This window comes from Vombatus ursinus, unplaced genomic scaffold (assembly GCF_900497805.2).
Source record: "Vombatus ursinus unplaced genomic scaffold, bare-nosed wombat genome assembly UNPS02012758.1, whole genome shotgun sequence".
Classification (NCBI taxonomy): Eukaryota; Metazoa; Chordata; class Mammalia; order Diprotodontia; family Vombatidae; genus Vombatus; species Vombatus ursinus.
Window position 1 is genome coordinate 705,949 of NW_020952536.1, and position 11,072 is coordinate 717,020.

At 51.8% G+C, this 11,072-nt stretch overlaps 2 protein-coding genes across 2 annotated transcripts in view; both read left to right on the forward strand.

The window, feature by feature from the left end:
- Nucleotides 1-1,327, forward strand: part of LOC114040180 (arabinogalactan protein 1-like) — a 1,698-nt gene extending 371 nt beyond the window's left edge. Inside the window, exon 3 of the mRNA XM_027858195.1 lies at nt 15-1,327. Within this exon, the coding sequence (XP_027713996.1) occupies nt 15-252 (238 nt within the window). The 3' untranslated portion in view covers nt 253-1,327. The remainder of the gene's footprint in view (nt 1-14) is intronic.
- A 1,422-nt stretch (nt 1,328-2,749) lies between these two features.
- LYPD3 (LY6/PLAUR domain containing 3) lies at nt 2,750-8,926 on the forward strand. The gene is made up of 5 exons (XM_027858140.1): nt 2,750-2,900; nt 3,685-3,816; nt 4,661-4,831; nt 7,297-7,458; nt 8,219-8,926. The coding sequence occupies exons 1-5, from the start codon at nt 2,828-2,830 to the stop codon at nt 8,743-8,745; spliced, it is 1,065 nt and encodes a 354-aa protein (XP_027713941.1). The 5' UTR covers nt 2,750-2,827; the 3' UTR covers nt 8,746-8,926.
- Nucleotides 8,927-11,072: the final 2,146 nt, after the last annotated feature.

Below are 11,072 nucleotides of genomic sequence, written 5' to 3' on the forward strand. Positions count from 1 at the left end.
ACTTTCCCGGGGAGGCCCCGCCCCCTGCCGAACGTTCGTACCCCCAGCGCTCTCTCTCTCCCCAAACTTTCCCCGGATCCAGGAAGCCCAATACCCTGGGAACGGTCGCCTCCGCCCGGTGGGCTGTCTCTGCTCGGCGGGTCCGAGCCGGGCTTTCCACGTGCTCCTGAGGAGGCGGCTGCGGGATTCACCCCCTCGGGCTCTTTGGTCATTGCGGCGCGCGGAGGCGGTGGAGGGAGGTTTATTTATTGACGCACATGTGGGGTTAAATTAAACACTGAGGAAAAACAATCGTGGCTGTTGTTTGCACACAGTGCGGGCGTCTTGCTCCTCCAAGCCCCACTCCTAGCCTCTGCTCTCAGGGACCTAGGAGTATTGAGCCCCTACCCCCCCCCCCGCCTCGTCTACCTCCTCAGGGTCCCAGGGGTCCTCATCCCCGAGCCCCCCTTTTCATCCAGGGACCCTAGTAAGGGTCCTGAGCTCCAGTCCTTATTCCTAGGGGTCCGCAGCCTTTGTCCTTTTTTCACGTTTGGGGGAAACCAAGCGTCCTGGCTCTCCTTGCCTTAATTTTTTTTTTTTTTTTTTAGAGACTCGGGGAAATGACACGCAGCCCTGTGGGCTTGAGGAGGGGGCTGGGGCTCTGAAGCGAGTCTGAGTCAGGAAGCCTCAGGCCCCCCTACTCCTCCTCTCATGACCCACAGGAAGCCTCAAGCCCCACCCTTAGGAAGGAAGCATTGATCCTCCCTCGGCATTCATCTCCCTTCTGCCCGCATGGTCCTCCTCCCTCAGTCTTACCCAGAACCTTTATCCTTTCACCCTATCCAAAAACAAATCTGATAATAAAAAGAATCAAGAACGTGGGTGAGGTTTGTCCCCAGAAGGGATGAAGAGCAGGGCTTCTGAATGCTTGTACTGGGATGGACTTCTTACCTCTTTGACCCACCGGCAAAGCTTAAAGACTCCTCCAAATGTTGTTTTTCAATGCATAATGTAACAAGTGTAGGTTACAAAAGAAACCAAGAACTTTGAGATAAAGGTATATATATTTTTCCCATCCAAATACATGGACCTTCTAAAATCTATCAGCAGACCCCAGGTTAAGAACCTCTGGATTAGTAGGCGTGATCCCAGGGAAAGAGTGTCTATCTCCACATCTGCTTTTAGGGGTCTCAGTCTTTTTTTTTTTTTTTTCCAACTTCAACGCTAAAAAAGAGCATTTTTCCATTCACAAAGCAGAGCACATAAGAGGATTTTATGTGAAACCCTGAATCTCCATTTCATACTGTGTTTGGAAGCACACAATAAATCCTACAGGTTATTTTCAAAACTGTCCTACTAGTCTGTGCTTCCTTGCAAACATTCTTGCATTCTCTGGTGCTAAATACAGGTCTCAGTCTTAAGAATCAGGATTTTAGACCTGCCAAGCTCCTTAGAGCTAATATGGCAGAACTGGAGAAGACCATAGAACAGAGAATATGGGAAGTCAGAACAAGGAGAGATCTTAGAACAGAGAAAGTCAGACCTGGAAAGGTCCTTTGAGCTCAGCTAGTCCAAATCTGACATTTAATAAATGAGGAAACTGAAATCCACAAGGAAATGGAGGACTAGAGTGACCCAACAAACTTGCAGAGACCCACCTTCTCTCTCTGAGCCTCCGTTTCCTAACCCGTATAAAATGATGTGGTCAGACTAGATGCTCTCTCAATCTGTGTCTCTTTCTCTGAGCAAAGTGCGGTGAGGGAGTCACCTGAGGGGTCCTGCAGGCCCAGACAGAGGCCACCCCTCACCAGCTCTGCTCCCCAGATGCCTGTCTCTCCGGTCCAGCCAGTTTGGGGAGGGAGCTCTGGTTTGGGGCCCGCCCTCGAAACTCCTGCTCCCACGCTCCCCCTCCTGCTTCTTGGGCCCTGAAGCTTAAAACCATGGGGTTGGCATACAGAATGGGGCCCAGGGACAGCCCCCTCCTGTTTGAGATTCAGGACCCTGGGATGCTGGGGTGGCAGCAATGGGCTGATTGATCATTCTCTGATCTCTGGCCTGTGAAGGCCTCTTCTGCCTCTTCCTGCCCTGTGTTAATGGATCATGGATCGAAGAACCAAGGTCCTGGAGTGCTAGTCCTGCCTGGCCCCCATAACAAGTCCATGATGGGCCCCTGGGCAAGTCATTTGGCTGTTCTAGGCCCAGAGATCCCCAGGTAGAAAATACATCTGGAAATTCAGAACACTCAGCTCAGGAAGTTTCCCTAGCCCTCTGGAGATTAATAACTAGTATTTATGTAACATTTTAAGGTTTGCAAAATGCTTTTACACATCTCTTTTAATCTTCACAACAACTCTATGAGGTGGGTGTGGTTATTATCCCCATTTTACAGAGAGGGAAAGAAATGCTCAGGCAAATCACTTTAGCCTCCCTGGGCCTCAGTTTCCTCCTCTGTCAAATGAGGGGCTTGGACCAGATGTCACTTGCAGAGCTCTGGATCAATACCTGATGGGATAGCAGTGGGCTTGGTCTCTCCTCAGCTCCTGCCACCCCACCCAGTCACTTCCCAGAACCAGCTGCTCCAGGGCAGGGCTCCTGTTGTCTGGGCCAGGATTCTCCCATGTCTTTCAGATGCCGTCAGATGCCAGATCTGGTGTCTTTCAGGGATGTGACGCAAGGTAAAGGGGGGACCGCCCCAGAGTGAACGCTGGGCTGGGTCGGGCTGGGCTGGGGGAGGAGAGAGTGAGGCCCTGGGGGCAGTTACTCATCTTAGGGCTCAGGTAAGAGGGCCCGGCTGGGGTGCAGAACCACCACTCCCTGGGGGATTCAGAAGAAGCAGGACGGAGCAGTCATGGAGACAGAGAGGAGATGCAGCCCAGGGCTCCTCACAGCAAGCGTTCTACTCCTGTCCTTGCTCTGGCCAGGTGAGGTAGTGTCACTTTGGGCAAGAGGGATGAGGAGACTGAGGTGGGAGGGAGATGCCCTCTGCATCCCAGGCAGAGGATCTGGGGTGAACCCAGAAAGGCCCCCCACTCAACCCTGTCCAGAATTGTGAAAGTGCAGGAAAGGAGACAGTTGGGGGGCAGGGGAGAACCCTGGTGCCCAGGAGAGGGGGAGTCACAGGAAGGGAAGTTTTCCCACCCCAGGGAGAGGGGCTGTGGGCAAGGGAGCCTTCACACCCCAAGGAAAGGTGCAGCTGTAGGAGATTAGGCTCTCTGGCCCTAGGGAGATTGGGATATGGGCTTCCCATGCTTACATGGCAAAGGACCCTTCCACACTGGGCAGAGAGGGCTGTGTGGGCACTCCACCTGGGTCTCTCATCTAGAAAACACGAGAAAACAGGGAAGATTTTTCTAGGCCAGGGAGAGGGGTTTTAAAGGCTATAACTCCGTTGAAAAGGCTGCAAAAAAAGGCCTCCCACCCCCAAGAGACTTCAGGGACCACAGGAGAGGGCTGGCCCCCTCTGGAGAGGGGAGATTGTGAGGAACAAGCCCAAGGAAAGGGATGGCTGGGAAAGGTGTTCCATCTACAGAACAAAGAGGGAGGATCACAGGGAAGAAGTCCCAGCCTCGGGGTTGGAGCCCTCGGTCGGAAGGGTCTCTTAGCTTGGGAAGAGGGGCTCGCTGGGAGAGGGCTCTTCCATGATGGGCACAAAAACAGTGTGGAGAGGGGAAGAAGGTTCTTACAGTGGGTTTGGCCCTCCCCCAGGTGCCTCAGCTCTTAAATGCTATAGCTGCATTCAGAAAGCCGATGAAGGATGCTCCCCGGAGAAGATGAAGGTGGTGACTTGCCCTGCAGACCAAGGAGTCTGCACAGAGACCGTGGGGGCCGTGGAGACCAGTGAGTGAGGCTCCCCTGGAGGGAGGGGCTGGCACATGCAGGGTGGATGGGAGCCAACAGCATCACGAGTTCATTGGGTAAACACTAACTCCCAAACCCAAGCCCCTGCGCTGGCCCGTTTCTTTCACTGGGGTTGATCTGGGATCTCCATGGCAATGGAGGGAAGCAAGTGCTTAGAGGCCTAGGGGCCTGGAGGTCGTAAATCTAAGATTTGGAGATGGACAGAGCCCCCAGGGAGTTGGGCAGGAGGGGTTTCTGAGTCACCCCCAGTTCCTATTAGACTCAGCCACTTTCACTGGGGAAGGCAAGGCTTCCAGGTGGTCCAGACTCACCCAGGTTTGGCTAAGACCACATCCCCTTGAAGCTTTATCACACGGAACCCTGCCCTCCACCCCCAGACCCCTGGGCATCCAGGCCAGGACTCCAGTGGGCCACACTCCAAAACTCCACTCCCACCTCTGACTCAGAGACCCCAGACCCCACCCCATCTGACTGCTCCCTCCTCTGAGTCCTCCCCACTGAGTGCTCCCTTTGAGACCCCCTCTCCAACTCTAAACTTTTAGCCCTCCCCATTAGGAGCTCTTTCCCTTCAAGCTCCCTCCCCTCTCCAACCCCTCCGTGAGTCCCCCTCACCTCTGAGTCCTTCCGCTCTGGATCTTTCCCCTTCTGGTCCTCCCCTTGCCCCCAGTCCTCTCCTCTGGGCTCTTCTCCTTTGAGTCCTTTCTCTCTGGATCCTCCTCCGGTTCCTCCCCCGCCCCAGTCCTCCCCCTCTGCATCCTCACCCTCTGGATCCTCCCTCTTCTGACGCTTCTCTTCTCTTTCCCTCCCTGGCTCTTCCCTCCAGTTCACGGGCAGTTCTCTTTGGCCATCCGAGGCTGTGGATCAGGCCTCGCGGGAAAGAATGACCGAGGGCTGGACCTGCACGGGGTCCTGGCCTTCCTGCAGCTGCAACAGTGCAATAAGGACCTGTGTAATGCCCAGCTCAACCTTACCTCACACCCCCTGAACCCCAGCGGTAAGCCAACAGGGGTCCCAGGATTCCAGAGGGCGGGAGTGGGGCAGGAGTCCTGGTCTCTGAATTTGGAACCAGAGCTTCTAGGTTCAAATTCCAACTCTGCTACTCACTAGCTGTGTGACCTTGCACAAGTCACTTCCTTACCCTAGGTCCTGGTTTCCCCCTCTGTAAAATGAAGAGATTGGACTAGATGATCTCCAGGGTGCAGTCGAATTCTAAATCCTACCCTTCAGTCTAAGGGCAGCCCCGGGGAAGGAGCCCAGAAATGGGGGAAGGGGCTGGGGACTGAGAGGGAGATTTGGTGGGAATGTGAAAGGGGAGGCAGGACTGGTAAAGGGTAGGAGGACACAGTCTACAAATGATAATCTCGTGATCTCAGCTTTGGTTCTAGACAATAGTCTGGAAGGTATCATTGAAGGGATGGTTAGTGACTCTTTAGAAAGGGAACCAGCGATCCCAAAGGGCCAGCACAGGAACTGGTCACGCCAGATTTAACTTAGTTCCATTTTTGACAGGCTTGCTAGACCGGCAGTCAGATCGAGGGACTGCAGCTGGTGGAGTTGATAGGAATTTCCCCCAAGTGTGTGACAAAGGATCTCATTCAATTTTTTTTTTTCTGGACAAGATGGAGAGGTCTGCTCAGTCCAGGCAATGGTACAGTTTGGCCGGTGTAGAATTGGTGGAATAGCTAGATCCAAAGAGTGACCATTAGTGATTGGTCTCAAGGAGGAGGTCTCTAGTGGAGGGCCCCAGGGCTCTGTGCTTGGACCTGTGCTGTTTAATCAATCGATGCCTTTAGGCATAGATGGTATGCTCATCAAATTCACAAATGACACAAAGCTGGGGGGCTATTCCAAAATGATGGGTGACAATGTCTGGATTTCAAAAGACCATGACGTGATGGAACGTTGGGCCAGCTCTAATAAGATGTCGTTTTTTAAAAAATGTACTGGTGTAGGGGAGTTCCTAGTGAGGAGTTTCCTTCCTCAATGCAGATCTGTGCCCTCTCTGCAACAGCTTAGGTGGAGTGAATTGACCAGGGTCACACATCCAGGGTGTGTCAGAGGCAGGCCTCAAACCTGAGTCTTCTGACTCTAAGGTCCATGTGTTATCTACCATGCCAGCCTGCCTCCCCCAAGATAGCATTTTTTCGGACGTTTTCAGTCATGTCTAACTCTCCGTGACCCCATTTGGGGTTTTCTTAGCAGAGATAGTGGAGTGGTTTGGCATTTCTTGCTCCAGCTCATTTTGCAGATGAAGAAATTAAGGCAGACAGGGTTGAGTGACTTGCCCAGGGTCACACAGCCAGTGTCTGAGGCCAGATTTGATCTCACAAAGATGAGTCTTACAGACTCCAAACCCAGCATTCTATGTACCATGGCGCCACCTAGCTGCCCAAAGGTGTTGTATTAAGACTAAATGTAAACTTCTACGCTTCAGCAAAAAGGAAAAAAACAAACTTCTCAAGTCCAAGATGAGGGAGGGGGTGGGAAACATGACTAGGCAGTTCATCTGAAAAAGATGTGGGGATTTTAGTGGACCACAGGCTTAATATAAGTCAACAGGATCAAGGAATTCGAAAACTAATTTAATCTTGGGTTGAATTAGGAAAGACGATGTCCAGTGTCTAGGAAGGGTACAATCCCTGTATCCTCTGCCTTGGTTAGACCCCATCAGGAGTGTCCAGCTCAGTTCTGGGCACTTCATTTTGCCAAGGTCAGTGAGAAGCTGGGGGGCAGCCCTGAGGAAGATGACCAGGTAGGTGAAGGAGCTCCCATTCATGCCATGTGAGCTTATGAGCATCAGTTGAAGAAACAGGCAGGGGTTGTGTACCCAGGAGAAGAAAAGACTTGGTGGGGTACATGGGACTGTTTTTAAAATATTTGGAAGATGTTTTACATGATGGCACAAATATAAACTATAGCAAATTGCTTACCATCTTAGGGGGGAGGGATGGGAAGGAGGGAGGGAGAAAAATTTGGAACTCAAAATCTTATAAAAAGGGAATATTAAAAAGTGTCTCTACATGTGATTGGAAAAAATAAAACACTATTTTAAAAATATTTGGAAGAAGTATTTGATGGGTTCCACTCAGCCCTAACCTAGAGCTAGGAACTGTGGGTGCCCATTGAAGAGGGGTGGAATTCAGGTCAATGAGAGGAAAGATGTCTAACGATTACAGCAATTCCAAAGTCAAAGTCTTACCTTGGGATTTGGTGGGTTTCTCCTCTTGGAGGTCTTCAAGCAAAGGCCGGAGGACCCCATGTCTGGCTGGCTGTTGTTTGTGAATGGGCTCATTCCATGGCGTCTGGGGTCCGTTCTTTGAGGGGTGTAGCAGGACTAAGGCTGGGCCAGAGACTTAGAATGGAAACGTGGGGAGGGGGCAAAGTTGTAATGAAGTCTATGCAACTGGGGACAGGGAATGCCTCTAATGGCTCCTCTCTCTCTGCCCATCGCCGACACAGGGAATGAGAGTGCCCACGAGCCCAATGGCGTCCAGTGCTACAGCTGTGTGGGGCTGAGCCGGGAGGCATGCACAGGCACAAAGCCCCCCCTGGCCCAATGCTACAATGCAGGTGACCGGGTGCACAAGGGCTGCTTCGATGGAAACGTCACCCTGACCGCAGGTGAGCCGGGAGGGTGCTCTCCACGAGGTCCTGGGGCATCGCTCCTCATGGAGCCTTGTTGGAAGTAGCCCAATGGCACCATCCCCCACGGTACCATCCCCTAGCTAGGGGCCGGACACAAGGGGACCAAAGGCAAACAAGGAAACAGTTCCTGCCCTCCAGAGGCTTCCATCCGACTGGGTGGGGTGGAGGATACAACACGCACACAGATGATGAAATAAAGGTGATTTGAAGGGGAGAGAACAGTAATAACTTGGGGGTCTGGGGTGGGGAGTGGGGAAGGGCTGGAAATGTTCTGTAAGAAGTACCCTCACCTCCTTTCCTCCTCTGCAAAGCCTTATGGGAGACGGAGAACTTGCTTCCACTCCATCGAGGGAAATAGTGTCCCACCCCTCAAGCCCTTTCCTTTTACCCCCAGTGGGAACATAATCCCTTCTAGGGAGAAGACAATGTCAAACCACTCCAGTGTCCTTGCCATCCCAAAAGGGGTCACAAAGAGTCGGACACAACTGAAAACAGCAGCAGGGCACTATACCTGATCACATTCTATCCAGTACCCTGGGGAATCATGGTAGCTTTTCAAAGCTACCATTTTACAGAGTTGGAAACTGAGGCCTTGGAAGGGATAGGGATTCACCCATGGGTCCTCAGTAAATTTGGAGAAGAATTGGGACTGGGAGCTGAGCTCCCTGACCCCCTCCCCCCGGGGCTCTGGGAGTTTTGCGCTAACCGGCTGCCCACGCCCCCTGCTCTCCCTTAGCCAACGTGACGGTGTCAATGCCCGTCCGAGGCTGCGTGCAGGATGAAGAGTGCACCAGAGACGGAGTGACCGGCCCGGGCTTCTCCCTCAGCGGCTCCTGCTGTACTGGCTCCCGCTGCAATGCTGATCTCCGGAACAAGACCTACTTTGCCCCTGGCATCCCACCCCTCGTGGTGCTGCCCGTGCCACGGCCCACAGCTACCTCCCACCCAAACTCGACAGTGACAAAGACCCCGGCGTCCACCCGTGTTTCAGCTCCCACACCTTCAGCCTCCTCAAGCCTGGCCCCATCCACCACTCTTCAGCCTTCAGCCGGGGAGTCGGCCTCTCACCCTGAGAAACCTGTGGAGACCCTCAGAAAGGAGGAAGAGGCCAGTGGAGGGGCCGTCGGTCACAGCGATCGAAGCAACATGGGACAGCTCCCCCCTAAAGGCGGTTCCCAACACCCAACTAATGGGAGTACCAGGAACCTGGGCCTTCCACTGGCGTTGCTCCTAGTAGCTACTGCCGCTAGGACCCTCCTGTGATCCCCTTCCCTTCCTCCCATCCCCCACCCCTGGTGGCCCTGGGACTCCCTTCCCTGAACCCAATTCCCTTCTGTTCCCTGGGCTGGGCCGGTCCCAGCCCAAGCCAAATGCTCTCCTTGTCCTGCCCCACCAGGTTGAGCAGGTCTCATCAGTCCGGAAAATAAAATGACCTTGTATTTAAGAACTCGCCCAAGGTGTTTGTTCCTAGGACGCGGAGAACTTGGGGGATTGCTCTGAGGGAGGGCTCAAAGTGCGATGCAAGCGATGGGGCAGGGCAGTATGGAGTTGGCTGCTTTGGGAATTAGGAGGGAGGGAGGCAGAACTGGGGGCAGAATTTATTGGGAGGTACCGCAGGGGAGGAGAAGCAGTTGTGACATTACTGGGGCCGAGCCATACCTAGGAATTTTGTCACCCGATGAAATTCAGTTGAGTGGCTCCCCAGACCACCCCTCCTTTAGACACTTTCCTACTCTCTGGGAATGACTGAGGGGCCAAGAAGCAACTTCCCAAACTCTCTGTCCAGTCCTTCTCCCGTCTCTTCATCTGTGGATGGCAACTAGAAAAGACTCCCCATTTCTAGGGGGTTCCCTGCCTATCTTCCTGGGTTTAGTGTGCTCAGGAGCCCGCGGAGTGCCTCCTCCCCCTAGGTAGAGAGACCTTCTGAGAAGTAGACCTCCAGCCCAGAGGAGGAAGGTTCCAGGACTCCCCCTCTCCATTCCGAAAGTAGTCCCGGGGACCGTGCCCACAAGTGACTCATCATGGTACAAAAGGCCTACCATCAGCCTTCCAGCAGATATGTCCAGGCCTGCTCCTTATCCTAGAGCTAGCTGGAGCCTCTTGGCGGTCACCTGCCCAGGGCCATGAAGGCGCTCCTGAAGTCAGCTCCTTGTACAAAGCCTTGGCTGCCCCAGCGTGGTTACGGTTCTTACGTTAGGGAAATACTGCAGATCTTGGGGAGAAGGGAAAGTGGGCAATCTGAAGTTACTAGTAGATACCACTGACAGAGGGGAAAGTAGTGGGAGATAACAGGTGGTTAGAGGGGAGATAAATACTGGGAAATACTTTGAGATGGAAGGATAAGGACTGAGCCTATGATTTCATTAGTGTTCGGAAGTCAACAAGCACTTAAAATTTTTTAAAAATAATTTTTTTCCCAATTACATATAAAACTTTATTTTTTGGCTAGGCAATGGGGTTAAGTGACTTGCCCAGGGTCACACAGCTAGTAAATGTCAAGTGTCTGAGGCCAGATTTGAACCCAGGTCCTTCTGACTCCAGGGCTGGTGCTCATATAAAACTATTTTTAACCTTCATTTTTTTTACAATTTTGAACTCCAAATTCTCTCCCACCCTCTCTCATCTTCCTCCTCCTTGAGAAAACAAGCAATTTGAGAAAGGTTACACGTGTACAGTCATGCAAAATGTTATTTCCATATTGTCATTCAAGAAGCACTTTTTATTTATTTATTTGGTTAGGCAATGGGGTTAAGTGACTTGCTCAGGGTCACACAGCTAGTAAGTGTTAAGTATCTGAGGTTGGATTTGAACTCAGGTCATCCTGACTCCAGGGCCGGTGCTCTATCCACTGTGCCACCTAGCTGCCCAAGAAGCACTTTTTAAAAATTTTTAATGTTTCTAATTTTTAACATGTGCTTTTAAAACTTTAGGTTACAAATTTTCTCCCTCCCTCCCCACCCACCCTCATGTAAAAGGCAAGCATCTCAATACAGGTTATAGATGTGTAGTCATGCAAAACACTTCCATAAGTAGTCCTGTTGTGAAAAACTAAGTATATTTTCCTTCATCCTATCCCACTCCCCATTTATTCTATTCTTTCTTTTGACCCTGTCCCTCCTCAGAGGTGTTTGCTTCTGATTATCCCCTCCCCCAATCTGCCCTCCCCTCTATCATCCCCCTGCTCTCTTGTTGCCTTCCCCCCTTATTTTCCTGTAGGTTAAGACAGATTTCCATACCCAGTTGTGTATGTTATTCCCTCCTTAAGCCAAATCCTATGAGAATAGGATTCACTCATTCCCTCTCACCTTCCCCCATTTCCCCTCCACTGTAAAAGCCTTTTCTAGACTGTTTCATGTGAGATAATTTACCCCCTTCTACTTCTCCCTTTCTCCTTCTCCCAGTATAATCCTTTCTCACCTCTTAATTTTGTTTTCCAGATATCACCCCTTCATCTTCAACTCCCCTGTGCCATCTATCTATCTATCTATCTATCTATCTATCTATCTATCTATCTATCTATCTATCTATCTATCTATCTATCTATCTGTCTGTCTGTCTGTCTGTCTGTCTGTCTGTCTGTCTGTCTGTCT